Genomic DNA, 15,144 nt, shown 5'->3' on the forward strand with positions numbered 1-15,144 from the left:
GGGCATTGATGGGAGAGGGAGACGAGATGTGACAACTAACAAGGTGTACTAACATGGACCTATGGAAGAACACGGGTTGGCCGAACCTCTCTCAACACGGTCTTATTTTATATAATTTAATCAAGTCAGGTCGAGTTGACTTATATATAGTTTAATAATACTTCATAAATAATTTTTTTTTTTTACTAAGTATGACGTATTTAATGAGGTGGTAATTTCTAACGGTAAAAATTATATTTTATGAAGTTTTATCTGATAATAAAATTCTAACGATATAAAAATTTAATTTTTTCGAGATGGTAAAAATTAAATTAAATTTGTAATTTAATTGGTCGAATCTGGACTACTTTAAAGCCCAATTATTGAGAATTGAAGATTTTCTGAAAGCCCAGCCCAAGTTCTAATGGGCTTCTATCTTAGACACCGTGATTTTCCATTTATAAAATTTTTAAAAAACAAATAAATTATTAAAAAACTTTTATTTTACGTATATATAATATGACCCAATTTTCTCCAATATTTTTTAAATATAAATATATATTCTAGGAGTGTTCGTCAATTATTTGGCAATCTTATTAAATAAAACTAACTCAATATTATATATATATCATTATTTAGATTATTTATTTAATTTTTTTTATTAAAATAAAGGTTAATATGAATTAAGATTTGTAGTTAATTTTAATTATAAAAAAAATCATAAATTAAATTTAAATTAAATTAACATTCAAAAGCAGAAAAAAATATTAATGTATTTGTCAAAGCGTAACCAACGTCACTTTTCTTGGTCCACCTGGCCCGCCACTTCACCAACATCACGTGAATAGATGAGCTGGCGTCCTACTCAGGTGGGTCCTAAAAGTCCACCAATGAGGATCTGCCACATCATAACTACCAACGAGATTTCGAAAACGAGGTCGATCCTTTAGTACAACTAAACAATTTTTTTTTTCATATTAATTATATTCCTTAATTCATTAAATAAATTAATGTATCATTTAATTATATCTCAAATTATAATATTTTTATTTATTTTTAGAATAATAAATAAACAATAAAGGATTCGGTCGTATTTTATTTTATTAATTATTAGACGAAAATTATTGGGAAGAATTCTACATTATTGAATTACTTTATTATTTAATTTAGATTCGATTCTTTTTCCAAAATAATAATAATATTATTATTATTATTATTAATAAAAAGTTTAATTTAGTCTCTCCTTTTCCACTACTTTGGTCCTTTATATTTAATTAACATTTTATTTTTAGATTTTAAATTTAATTAGTTCCTACACTAATTTCATATGCATTTTAATTTTATTTTTTTAACTTGTATTTTCATCATTTTAAATTATCATTTTAGTTCCTTTATTTCATTTTTTTATTTAATTTTTTTAATCCAAATTTTTTTTTATGATGCAATAACCACTTTTTATAATATATTTTTACATTTATTATATATATATATATATATATATATCCTACATGCAATTATAGACAACATGTCATGAACAAATATGACCGAGACATCTAAAATATGGTCATAAATATTTTAGACAAATATGACCATGACACACGACACGCAGAATGCTCGTGTAGAGCCTATGAGTCATCTTATTGCTCACATAAACCAGAAAAGAAGGTCGTTGGAGTGAGTGAATGTTCTACTTCCAACATTAGTTCCCATGGGACCCATTCCTCACCGCACCACCAGCAAATATTAAACCAACCCAAAAATGAAAGTCATTTATTTATTTGTTATGATTATTGTTTTTACAAAAATACACTATGTTTGGTGTACAAATCGATCGTCATAAACCACTATGGTTGCATGCTAATACTCATAGTATGCATGAAAATATGATACAAGAAGTAAGTATGTCACAAAAATTTGAGTAGAAATGAGTTGATTTGATGTACGTAAGAACACTTTGAACGTTATGATGCATGTTTATCGAAAAATAAATTGTTAAGCTATGATTTGAACGAAACTGAAATCATGTCTTTGGTGTGATGTTAAACACGTTATATGAAACTCATTTTTAAGATTTGAGCATGAAATTAGCTGAAAATGATACACGATTGAATGTTATGCAGGTTCGTACAAACTGAACTATGAATTTATTTGGATATGAGATCAAGACTAGGTCTCCATGTTAGGTCGCTATGTTATGTCTCTATTTCATGTATGAAATTTTAGTGGTTATACGAAGAAGATTAAGTGTTTGCCAACTAGCCCCTAATCGTAAGCCAGACTCGATTATCAAAGGTCTGGATAACTATAGAACTGACTTATGATTATACCCTGTGAGGGCTATTGGGAAGTTTGCCAGTTAGCTTTTTCTATAGTGAGTTTGTCACAAGTGACAAGGGTTCACAGTTGCACCTTAGAGTTGGTTGTCCTTAGACTTATGATTATTATTCATGCATGTGAGTTTAGCGGTTATACGGGAACAATCAAAATTTACCAACTAGCCTCTAATTGTAAATCTGACTCGATTGTCGGGAGTCCAAATAGCTATAGAACTGTCGTATGATTTTTTGACATGATTTGTGCTCTATGGGGATTATTAGGCAGTTTGCCAGTTAGGTTTCCATCAGTGAACTTGTCACGAGCTGTAGGAGTCCACATTTTTACCTTAGAGTTGGTTGAGCCTTAGCATGCATGAACCCTATGAGACTGATACCGAGGTCACGCCTCGAGAGCCTAGAGCTATGATAATGAAAGAGACTATCAGAAATGACTAACTAGGAAACCTAAGAACTTAAGAAAATTTCGAGAGTGGGTGGTCCAAATAAGACCAAAAACTAAGAACGAGGTGCACACGAGCTGAGGACTATGGAGTTTTGGGCTAGATTAGTGTCTTGTACCCCTTAGATATGTTTCGAGATTTCATAACCAACCTATGACATGTTTTTGTGGGTGTGTCGTTGAACAATGTGGTGTTAAATCTAAATTTTCATATAAAAGTTCTAAATAAAATTACTTCACAAACATATTTTTAATTACCCAAAATTCTTACAAAAATATAAATTCCTTAAAAAAAAAAAAATTGAAAATAACAAAAAGTAATTTTACAAAATCCAGGCGTCTAGTCAGCATTGACGCGTGGAATCTCGTACGACAGTGAGAATCACACTAAAACGACAAACCCATTGCGTAAACGATCCCCCAACCCATCGACTTGGATGATGAATAGTTGCATCCTCGACACCACTGAGTCAGCATTCCGATTCATCGAATGTTCTGGTGGGCCCATGCCACGTGTAAAACAGATTTCTTCCCTTTCCCAAATGCAAATACTACCGCTACCTCTTCTTTTTTGTTACTCTCATTCTTATTCTTTTTTTATTTACTCTCATTTTAAATATTTCAATATATTTAAATATTAAAAAATATTAAATTTTGAAAAAATATAGATAAGATTTACGTCCGCTATCGTCCAAAATCAGATGTTTTCATATGATTCGATGATCAAAATAACTTGGACTATGCAACCATGTCGGGTTAACTTTTTCTTATTTTTTTCAATTTAGGTTACATTGAATTCTTGAAAAACCAAAGAAATCGGTTCAGTTGAAGGGTTCGAAATTTTGTTGTTGGGTCATCTTGGCCAACCCGATCAATCCAAAAACATGATTCACAACCTAATCCAACTCTACAACAGTTTTAAGATTGTTATGAAAATTAAAAATATTTGACGTTTGTGATATATGTTAGTGATGTGTTGTGACTTATGATATTTTAATTATTGACGTATTAAAAAAAAGAGAATAATCCAACCACCTGACCTGAAATTTAATCACATGTTATATTACATTGATAAACTTGACACTTATTTGGTTCTATTATAATATATAATTATTTAAATTAATGTTTTATGTTTATCTCATTTAAATTAAATATATTAAAAAAAAAAAGCATTTTTGAGTATTTTATTTAGTAATTAAATTTTGAGATTATCCTATTAGGATAGAAGAACATGTAAACCTGGAGAATTATCTTTTAAGCTTGTAGTGACGTGGGAATAATTGGATGAGCTGGAAAATGGATTATTTATGAAAAAATAAATAAATAAATAAACGTAAATATAATGTAATTGGAATCGATTTGTACAAGGGTCGTGATATTGTAATCAATGGAGTAATGCACTCTAACCTCTAATGTTTGATTTATAAGATTTTAATTATTAATATAATATTTTAAAATTGGATCGGGTCGTGAACTCTAGTCGGGCTACTCGAGTTACCAATCCAATTAATCCAAATTTTTGGGCTGGTTCAAAAGATTTATTCAACCCAACAAATCTTCCATTTTTTTTAGGTTGGGTTAGGTTGTGAACTCTATTCAAGTTGATCAGTCACCAATCTAACTAACCAGTAATTTTGGGTTATTCCAAAAAAATTATCAACTCAACCCAACTTTCTATTTTTCGGTTGAATTGAATAGTAGACCCTAATGGAATGGTTCGAGTTTTAAGGTGAGAAGGAAAGCACCGGGAAACGGGCCCAGGCGCATCCCAGCAGTCAGGCATCGCCAGCAAAATGGCAATGGATCCCCATGCCCCCCGCTCTAATTACTTGAAAATGACCCCTCCAAACTCTAATCGTGGGCTACCCCACGCCTCTCCCCATAACCCCTTTTAGTGGATCATATTTGCACTTCAACCAATATCCTTCCACCCTTTTCAACCTAATTTTTCTTTTTCATAATATAAAATCCTAAATTTTATATAACATTCAAACTCACTCGATCGACTCTAAAAGCTCAAAAATTCGTCTAATAACTATTAAAAATTTCAGTATGGTGTGACAATATTCTATTTCTACGCTCGTGAGCTTCAAAAATCTCTCTTCTTTAACTCCAAAATTGTATTCAAAGCTCTGGAGTCGTAAATTTGGGTCCGTAAAAGAATCCCTAGAAGGGTTGAAAATTTATGTTTGTTATAGAAAAACGCTACCCCAAATTGCGTGGATAGATATGGAAAGATGCGATACTCTCAACTAGCATCTTGACAATACCTCTAATGCATGTTGGCTTAATAACTGTAGCATCACAACGCTATTCGATTTGACTTTCTCTTATTCTTTTCGGACCTTAATTTATATTTAATAAATACATATATATTTTAAATTTTTTATTAATAAAAATAAATTACCAAGAAATTATTTAATGGAGAGAATATTAAATTATGGAATAAATAATTTGGGCACTGAGAGCAACTGGGTCAAATTGACATTTTATGCATAACCGTTTTATGCATAACCGTCTTCCGTCAAATTCAACAGAATAACTGTTAACATTAACGACGTTGACGTTTAACAATATTCCCGATTGAAGGAATCTTTAACGAGAGATTATTGAATACAATTAAAGGCTTTTCACGGAAAAGAAATAAATAAAATCTATAATCGAAGAAATTTGGCCCATGGAGTTTCAGTTAATTACGCTTTTGCCATTCGAGACGGAGCAATTTCTTCTATTTATAGTCGGGAAGGCGTTCCAATTCCAGGCTTGGAGAAGCAACTCCAAATCTTCTTCTTAGGTCTCTTCTCTCTACATTCTTAGTCTCTCCTTTTTCAATCCAAATTCGACTGATAACTTTGGCTTCAAATCCAAGAAGCGAAGAGGAGAAATGGTTGGAGCCTCCCACAGCGCCGGCGGTATCGCCGCCAGATCTGATAGAACTGCAACGATTAAGTTTCTATGCAGTTATGGCGGCAAGATCCTTCCTCGTTATCCGGATGGCAAACTTCGTTATCTTGGCGGTGAAACTCGTGTTCTCGCTGTTGATCGTTCCATTACTTTCTCTGGTTAGTATTGGTCTCTTTTCTGACTTTATGTTTCATTATCTGTTGATTAGTATCGCGAATGTTGTGATTGAGTTTTGTGATTTGTTGATTTTGGAGTTCGTTGTGTAATTTAAGCCTTGATTTGAACTTCTTGAGAGTAAGATTAATGATTGTGTCTGGTTACAGAACTGTTGTTGAAGCTGGGACAGTTGTGTGGAACATGTGTGAGTCTTCGTTGTCAATTTCCTTCAGAGGATCTGGATGCTTTGGTATCGATAACCTCCGATGAGGACCTAGCGAATCTCATTGAGGAATACGATCGAGCAGCATCGCCGCCGTCTTCTTTGAAGATCAGAGCGTTCCTTTCACTGCCTAAATCTGTGAAAAAAAGTCCTCTCTCTTGTTCTTCGGCCTCTTCATCATCGTCGTCGTCCTCAAAATCTTCGTCTCCGACAACTGCTGCGTCCTCTCCAAGGATCCCGACGCCGGTTCCTGATCATTGCTTCCACCAGATCCCGACGCCAGTGAGGTTTTCGTACCGTCTCAAGAACTCTCCGTCCAAGGTTCCTCACTGCTCATATTATCCTCAAGGGAAGCCTAGCCATGTCTACCTTATCCACAATGGAAATCACTGGCAATAACACCAACTAGAATGAACGGAACCAAAGCAAACATAAATATAAGATATAACGAAATAGAAGATGGAAATTTCAAGCACCAAAAAGGATGTATGATGTAAGGAGACTGTATAAGTCGCTAAGGATTGGTTTTTGATCCATTAGCCATCAATGAAATTTGGTTCTATTTCGTTTTGCAGCCATAGCTATTGTGACGGTGAGTTTCTTCGTCATTGAATCAGGATCCCTTCCCAACTTCGCATTACAACTTCCATTATCATTAGGTCCGTCAATCACGTTTGTCCTCTCTGCCAGTTGAGTCCGAGCAAATGCCCACCGTTTTCTCTGTGTCCAGTGTTTGCATTCCGAGTGTCCATAGTTTAGATCTGATAGTTGCTTGAGCACAATACCTATTTCTCAATCTGGCAGAATTGGCATCATTATCTGTTCTTTCCTTCCATCATTCTCTTTCAAAGAGTTTTCTCTTCGTTTCTCAAAACTATTATGAATGTTGTATAATAGATTACAACTTCCATAGTCTCTGATCAAATAGACGATTTATAGATTTTTAATGAATACGAAACTGATTTTGCAGGGTTAAAGAGATGATCACACTGGATCAAACTAAAAGTTGAAGGCGAAAAGGGACTGCGGCTGCGCTTCAGCAACTGGCTGTAAGATCTCCGTCCTAGCTAATATATCATTCAAATATGTATGTGCGTGTTCGTTCATAACTTCTGACATAGAAACTTCCAGTTGTTGATTCTATCAATCCTCTTACTCAGTCACTGGAGGCCATATGTATATGTATGTTCACAAGTATTGATTCCTTTTAGGCCATCATTGATTCTTCCAATCCTCTTAATCAGTTATTACTATAGGCCTTCATTCTCACACGCATATTTCTTTCTGGTTACAAAAGACCACATGAATTTTATCATAAACATGTGAAGTTCATAACTATTTCCATTTCAGGGCACATGTGAAGAAAATCTGGTATTGTTCGGAACCAGAGGTCAGTCAGTGATGGCGTTTGCTCTGTTTTCTGTATGAAGAGTTTCTTTCACAATCACAGGTACACCTTTCTTCTTTCCCATTCATTATAAATGAAGTAAGACAAGAGCATGGTCTGGAAAGTTGGGGGAAAATAACACCAAAATTTTAAGACCTCAAATAGGGAGTAATATAATGATAGTAGTAGGAGCAAGTTGCAAGCTCCTATGGCGTGGCGATTACGATGGGGTTTGATTTGTTTGTGTTAGGAGATTGAATCAATACCATGACTGAAAATTGGAGGAAAAATCCAAAGTGGACAGCAAGAACAATGGCTGAGAATGAATTTGGGGGACCATGATGAGATTGAGATCAGGATCAGTTCAACTAATAGCGATGGAAAATTTATAAATTAAAAAAAAAAAAAAAAAAAAAAAAAAAAGAAGACGACGGGCCCCATCCCTACCATTAAAGATAAAAGACTTCTTTGTTACCGAATTTAGTTGTGTCACCAACAGGGAAACCGATAGGAACCAGAGGAAGGGAAGGCTCTCGTAAAAGAAAAGGAAAGTTGATAAATAAATAATTTAACCCTAAACCCTATATGATGCAATGAGGTCCAACACTAGCTGTTGAACTCAAAAAAAGGTTCCAATAATAGGGTGGAAATTGATTCCATTCTTTGAAATAGCCATTTACAAAACTATTTTCAACGGCCAATATTTTCATTTTAAAAAAAGGATAGAATTTTCCGTTCTAAATAAGAAAAAGGAAGATAACATGTGCGTGGGCCATGTACACTTTTGGATGCAAGAATATATATGTGTGTTGTAAACTTCACATTTATGCGTGGTGCGCGTATATTTGAATATTTGACATTACGGTTATGATTATTAGAATATATGGGAATGGTTTATTGACGATAACTAAGTTCATCCGTGCCCAATATTATTTAGAAAAGTTTTTATAATACTTTTAAACTTTAAAAATAGTGTAAGGGCAAGCTAAAAAGAAGATGTTGAAGGTGAATGAGTAATTAGGAATTTGGGAGAAACTCCATCAATCATTGTCACATGAACCCACACTTTCATATTTTTATATTTTTATTCATTATATATATATATATATTTTTTTTTTTGTCTTTATGCTTGCTTTTTATTTTAATTTAGGCATTAATTTATTTTTCCAAGTATAATATTTGAATAAGTAAATTAAAAAAAAACATTTTAATTATTATACCCTGAATGCATTTTAAATTAAGATGGGTGTTTTGAATTATTTTGTTATCTTTTTTTTCTTTTTGTTTTTTCTATTTCATAATGCATTAGGATAAGTGAAAGTGATGATAATGTTCAGATAATGCTAATCTAGTTCTCATTGCTGATGGATATGGATGTGATCCTAATTAATTATATTGTTATAATTTAATTGTCTATTTCAACAACATAAATAGTTCATGTTTTCCTAGGAAAAAAACAAATGTAAGTTCGACTTATTTAGTGGACCATAAAGTAGGAGTTACATGAAATAATAGATCAGTGTTTTGATAAGATGATAAGGTTCATAATTTGTGTTCCATTACACATGCTAAGTTAGGTTTACTCAAGTCTACATGCACATTTTAGTAGTTAAATATGCTATACCAACATACTCGTAAACATACCATCACATAATAATTTGGATTAGTTATGACTTCTTTTTCCTTTTTTTTGTGACCTATCAAATTTCTAACCTCAACTTTGATCACAAGGTTACATTTAATTCGTTGTCATATTTTCTCCTATGTTCTTAATTGTTTCATCTAATTGGAAATAATTAAGGACTGAAAAAATGTAGTAACTAACTTGATAATTTTTATTGTGTTTATATCATAATTTGTAAGATCCATGATTATGTGATGATAAGTTTACTGATGAGCATATTAGAATATTTATATGCGGAATACTAAAAAACAATTTGTAACATTAATTCAAATTATTTGTTGGAAATGACAAATGAACATGCTATAGAAACGTGCATATAGACTTATGATGGTATGTTTAGTCCACATTCAAATTATTATGTGATGGTAAGTTTACGTATGAGCATATTGGTATAGCATATTTAACTACTAAAATGTGCATATAGACTTGAGTAAACGTAATGGAACACAAATTAGTATTTGTTGTAGTATTGATTTATGTGGGGGTGATGCAACATCTAAAATTTACCCTATAATACTTTCTCAATGTCTAAAGGGCTAGAGAGCTTATAATTGTTCTTGTTCTCGAATAGCTTTTCAACTTATTGATCTTGTTGGATTGACTCTTATAGTTTGTTCTTGATTATGGGTTTTGTGTGCCTTCAACTTGTCATTGAATCTTCAAAGTGGTTATTATAGTTTTTAAAGTCTTCTTGATCTTCATCTTTTGGAGTGATTCTAGAATCCTTCACATGGACAATTTAGACTCTTCTATGTATTGGGCTTGAGCTTTCTTGGATTAGGCCTACTCCTTTGGGTTTTGTTAACTTGACCCAATTTCACTGAATTAAATTTTAACTATTTGATTAAAGAGTCATAAAATATAGGACCAAATAAGGTAAAGTAAGAAAAAACTCAATATAGGACCAAATAAGACAAATATATATAGATACATATACGAGCATCCATCAAAGTAGACCATCAGTTGTGCAAAGTTTTGCTTATTTACATGCAAATATCGTGTATCCATTTCTCTTTTAATTTCTTTTGTAATTTTGTAGATGATTATAAATGGAAACTTTCATAGGGTAGTTTTAACATGATATCAAAGCTTTAGGTAGGGTGTTTTAACAAATAAAGCCCCTTCGATTTAGTAACCTCGATCTTTGGAAAAGCCAACTTCTCCCTCCCCTTAAGAGCCAAGACATGTTAGGTTAATGGAACTCTAGTTTCACCACCTCGCTTTGAATCAAAACCTCCATGGAAAGCAACCGATCGACGACTTCTTTGCTCCTGCTCTCCTCTCTCACCGAGGAAGCCATTGTTGTCTCTGTTGGTCTCTCCACTGCACGTGACGTTTGGCTCATGTTGGAGACGACGTTCAGCTATCGTTCGATAGCCCATGAACTGAGACTCAAGGATGACTTGCAGTTGATGAAACGTGGCACCAAACATGTTGTTGAGTATGTTTGTACTTTTAAAACAATATGTGACCAACTTCATGCTATTGGTAGACCCGTCGAGAACATTGATAAAGTGCATTGATTTCTTCATAAACACGACACTGATTTTTCAACTTTTTCTACCAAATGGCTCTCACATCTCTTCCAGCTCTAGCGCTCCCTTGAATCTTCTAACTTTATTCCTGTGACATTCATAGTCACTAATCAAGGTCGCACCCATGGAAGTTACCCTACTTCCTTTAGCAACCAACGAGGTCATTCTCATTTCCACAACAACTATTCCAACCGAGGGCGAACCCACTCGGGTCATGGTCGGTCATGGTTGTCGATTACCTCACTGCCAAATATGTTGCACCAAAGGATATTATGCTGACCGCTGCAACCAATGATATATTTGAACCAATTCTGCTCATGCTCACCTTTCTAAAGCTTTCAACACGTCTTATTCTATTGTTGGACTTGAGGATGTTTATTGGTTTTTGGACACTAGGGCTTCAACCCATTTAACCGCCGATCCATTTATTTTGGATCCGTTCTAAAAATTACTTTTGGATCCGTTCTAAAAATTACACAGTGATCGTAGGAGACGGAGCATCTCTACCCACTACTCAAATAGAGAACTTTCTACCCATCTACCCACTACTCAAATAGAGAACTTTTATCACCATTTAGATGTAATAGTTTTAGTAAATATTCTCTTAAGAAATTCTCTTATAATTTTTTTTTTTTTTTGGGTGATGGTATAACTCCACTATTTCCCTTTCTAACTTATGTCTCCCACGGCCATATTTCCCTTTGTTTTTTCTTCTCCAAACCCATTTTTTCAATCCGTTTCATCTCTCTAATATTTTATAAATATATAAAGATAAATTTGAAATTACACGTCTGAAATGAATGTATTTAAAAATAAGTCATTGAAAACAAGTATTGATTACTTGAAAAAAAAAAACTAAAACGTTAAGTAATACGTTTTGTTCTCATCTCTTGAAAAAGAAAAATATACATATATATATATAAGTACTAAATTAAGGGGGAAAAAAGAAATTAAACATGAAAACTAAAAAAATTAGAAACAGAAAAATCAACAAGAAAAAAAGTGGAAAATTAAGCCGAAGCCATTCATCCGACTACTGATAATTCGATGGTCGACAAGAGCGACTTGTGAAGGCGTGTCAACAAGATAATACAATATCGTCAGCTAAGTACCACTTTGTGAAATATTGTGCTAAAATAATTATTGAAAATAAAAAAATTAAATGAAATTGTTAATTTCTAAGTCTAGAAATAGGACAACGAACATTGAACCATACATTAGATTGCAAATGGGAATGGGAATTGGAAATATTCAAATTGTTTTTGTTTTACCAAGTCTTCAATTTAGTGGTTGCATGCTTACATCCTCATCAAAAGTCGTCGAAGAAATATTGCTTTGCCAATTAAAATAAATACATTTATATAAATTCGACTTACTTTTTATATTGCTAAATTAAAATTCATTTCCGAACATGATATTCTTTCAACTTTTATTTATAATTCCAATAATAAAAAAATCACTTATTTAAAAAAAAATCATCTGCTTACATAAAGTTCTTATTAACACTATATATTAAGATTTTCAAAAATAAGATAAGATTATTTTACAGAAAAGAAAAGAAAACAACAAAAGAATGAATGGAATCATCACAAAAATTGAAAAAATTAAAACATGATCCATCGTAAATCCTAATCTCCTCAAAGTAATTGAAACAGACACAATTTCAATGGGTCAAATCAACTCATAATTCAGAATATACATTATTATTATTAATTACAGTTTTTAAGGTTTAAAATATCTTTTATATATTGTTTTAATCCGAATAGAATTTAGGGGATAAGTCACTACTACTAATTAGATCCTCCATCCACCATGATTGAACTTCATATATGATTTTAATTTGGACATTTAAGAATTTTCAACGGTCAACCCATAACTTCCCTGAGTTTTCTTCTCTAATAGCCCTATTTCTCTCATCATCTTACAGAACTAAGCAAGCTCAAACTCCCCTTGGCCTTCCCTGTCTCTTACGCACTCGCAGGTAATTCCAGCAATTGCCCCACCGTTGAGACATGGATTCATTACCGGATTCTATTTCCGACCACTTTCCTATCCTGTACTACGTTCTTTACCAACTCGATTCTATTTCTGGTACATCCAACTTACAGCTTCCTCCCAAAACTAAACAATCGGTACTCACCCAGTTGTCACATCTCAACAATCCTAAAGTCTTGGCCTCTATGATCGAAGTAATCCCCGACAACCTCACCAACACTCTGTCAGCCCTCATTTCACTCGGCCCACCCCCCGATCCCTCCGCTATTGCAGCTGCTCGTGAGAAGATCATTGAAATCCAATCTGGACTCCAAAAGAGTCTACAAGAGATGGAGGCCGAAGGCATTGATGATCTCGTTGAGAGACAGAACAAGCTGAGAAAAGCAGCAGAGAAGGAAACGCAGATTTATAAGATGGTGGATAGGGTCGTGGAGATCCATGAAGCCTATAAGAAAGAGTTGAGTTCTGCCGAGGATCGTCTCGTCGAAGTTTATGGATCGGCTGCTGCAGAGTTGGAAAAGGAGACCGACTTGGACGTTAACGAAGAAGTCATTAGAATTTTGAAAGAGGCTGAGAGTGGTGTGGTGGAGAAGGTTGACCTTTTTGGGCAACAAATCAAGTTTCTTCCTGAGGGGTTTGGGAAACTTCGCCGATTGATTGAGCTTAATCTATCGCACAATCAACTAAAGGTAATGTTCATATTCTAGCTCCTCTGTTTTTCCTTTTTTCCAATGGATTCTCATCCTAAATGGTCAACTCCCTTATAATTTCCCTAAAAGATTGGCTGCTTCTTGTACGTGTGGAAACAGGTTCTTCCTGATTCTATAGCTGGGCTTCAGAAACTAGAACGCCTGGATATTTCCTCAAATCTTTTGGAGTCAATTCCTGATTCGATCGGGCTATTGGTTAATTTGAAGGTCATGAATGTAACAGGAAACAAGCTGTATATGCTTCCTGAAACCCTTACTGGTTGCAGGTAACTAAATCACTTTTTTTTGGTTTCTGTTGTCAACCAACAGCACCTGGAAAATGATGAGTTTGCTAAAAGCTTCGATGGTTTGGTGGTTTTTTTTCATAATTGTAGTTCGTTGGTGGAGTTGGATGCAAGCTTTAACGATCTACGAAGTTTGCCAATAAATATTGGATATGGATTGATTAATCTTGAAAGGCTATCAATCCAGCTTAACAAGATATGTTATCTTCCTGCGTCGATATGTCAGCTCAAGTCTCTTAGATATTTCGATGCACACTTCAATCAACTCCATGCTTTGCCTCCTGACATTGGAAGGTTAACGAATCTTGAGGTGTTGATTCTCAGTGGTAATTTCTACAATTTCACAGAGGTTCCTGAATCAATCTGTGATCTCTGCAATCTAAGGGAGTTAGATCTTAGTGACAACCAGATCAGAGCTCTTCCTGACAGATTCGGGCGGTTGGAAAAACTATTGAAGCTTAATATGGATCAAAATCCACTCGTGATACCTCCAATGACAATTGTTGACAAAGGGAGCCAAGCGGTGAAGGATTACATGGACATGAGGTGGGCTGATTTAGTTGCAGAGAAACAGAAGGCTATGCATGAGGCAAACATGCCTCGAGATCAGATTGGATGGTTTGCGCGGGGATCCTCCATGTTCAGTAACATAACTTCTGGGGTCGTGCAAACTATTTCTGAATACACAGGAGGAAGAACTGAAACTCACAAAAACCCATGGTTGTATCAACAATTGTGAGTGGAGGATTGTATGGTGTTCTTCTCAACCTGGATTTCTAAGAAATTTTGTCTAAATATAGAAGTACAATACTTAAATACACACACATAATATATATCGATATATATATTTTGCTGCAAATACTACTGGACTTCGTACCTATATGGTATAAATTGTGCTTCTATATGTAAGAACTCAATGTGGAATCATCAACCATACTCTCAAAGCAGAAACGTTTTAGAAATTGAAATAAAACAGTTGAAGAGAGATTCATGTACAGTTTCTAAACTAATGTTTCTGTTTCTACGAAGTATACCTGTGTTACCGAGGATTGTTTATGTATTGTTTTTGCCAATTTTTATCAACATTTTGAAATCTAATGCTTTGTTTAGAAATTGTCCAACTATTTTTTATTCAAAATTAAATATTTGCATGTAGAAATTCTGACATGTACAGCCGCATTAATTTTAATAAGCCATGGAATAATAGTTTCTACGAATTTTTAAAAGGAAATGACACAAAAAAAAAAAAAAAAAAAAAAAAAAAACTGTTTCAAGCATTTTACTGAGTAAACTCTATTACTAAACTAACCAAAAAATTTGTTGTCCACTCCGATAAAATACAGTACTTGTTTCCCTGAGTAGAGAGGAGGTTTCCAGCCTTCCGCCATGATAAACCTTCGAGATATGAGAGGATCTTTTGTTTTTGTGTGAAAGCTCTGACGGACAATATACGAAAATCATATATATATTTGTAGTTCATCAATGTTTAAAAAAAAAAAAATAGTGAAAAAT

The 15,144-nt window shown here is 33.7% G+C and overlaps 2 protein-coding genes across 9 annotated transcripts; both read left to right on the plus strand.

Moving 5' to 3' along the window:
- The first annotated feature begins 5,563 nt into the window (after positions 1 to 5,563).
- LOC111801817 (RAF-like serine/threonine-protein kinase PRAF) lies at positions 5,564 to 7,850 on the plus strand. 8 transcript variants are annotated; one of them, XM_087127098.1, is made up of 5 exons: positions 5,564 to 5,816; positions 5,982 to 6,530; positions 6,613 to 6,726; positions 7,008 to 7,086; positions 7,388 to 7,850. In XM_087127098.1, the coding sequence occupies exons 1-2, from the start codon at positions 5,639 to 5,641 to the stop codon at positions 6,434 to 6,436; spliced, it is 633 nt and encodes a 210-aa protein (XP_086983224.1). In that variant the 5' UTR covers positions 5,564 to 5,638; the 3' UTR covers positions 6,437 to 6,530; positions 6,613 to 6,726; positions 7,008 to 7,086; positions 7,388 to 7,850. The 8 variants fall into 8 exon arrangements, with proteins under 8 accessions (XP_086983224.1, XP_086983223.1, XP_086983222.1 ...); XM_087127097.1 differs by having other exon boundaries at positions 6,613 to 6,696; XM_087127096.1 differs by having other exon boundaries at positions 6,613 to 6,629.
- Positions 7,851 to 12,434: 4,584 nt separating this feature from the next.
- LOC111802104 (plant intracellular Ras-group-related LRR protein 3) lies at positions 12,435 to 14,629 on the plus strand. The gene is made up of 3 exons (XM_087126755.1): positions 12,435 to 13,327; positions 13,448 to 13,614; positions 13,723 to 14,629. Exons 1-3 carry the CDS (start codon positions 12,656 to 12,658, stop codon positions 14,369 to 14,371), a joined length of 1,488 nt encoding a protein of 495 aa, XP_086982881.1. The 5' UTR covers positions 12,435 to 12,655; the 3' UTR covers positions 14,372 to 14,629.
- The last annotated feature ends 515 nt before the right edge of the window (positions 14,630 to 15,144 follow it).

Source organism: Cucurbita pepo, chromosome 9 (genome assembly GCF_057944985.1).
Source record: "Cucurbita pepo subsp. pepo isolate OVF chromosome 9, ASM5794498v1, whole genome shotgun sequence".
NCBI lineage: Eukaryota > Viridiplantae > Streptophyta > Magnoliopsida > Cucurbitales > Cucurbitaceae > Cucurbita > Cucurbita pepo.

What these genes read in the sequence shown, in the direction of transcription:
- LOC111801817 (XM_087127093.1), top strand. Translation starts at nt 5,639, where the DNA reads ATGGTTGGAGCCTCCCACAGCGCCGGCGGTATCGCCGCCAGATCTGAT. An exon ending in TCGTTCCATTACTTTCTCTG is followed by an intron (nt 5,817 to 5,981) that starts GTTAGTATTGGT and finishes GTCTGGTTACAG; the next exon opens with AACTGTTGTTGAAGCTGGGA.
- LOC111802104 (XM_087126755.1), top strand. Translation starts at nt 12,656, where the DNA reads ATGGATTCATTACCGGATTCTATTTCCGACCACTTTCCTATCCTGTAC. An exon ending in TATCGCACAATCAACTAAAG is followed by an intron (nt 13,328 to 13,447) that starts GTAATGTTCATA and finishes GTGTGGAAACAG; the next exon opens with GTTCTTCCTGATTCTATAGC. An exon ending in GAAACCCTTACTGGTTGCAG is followed by an intron (nt 13,615 to 13,722) that starts GTAACTAAATCA and finishes TCATAATTGTAG; the next exon opens with TTCGTTGGTGGAGTTGGATG.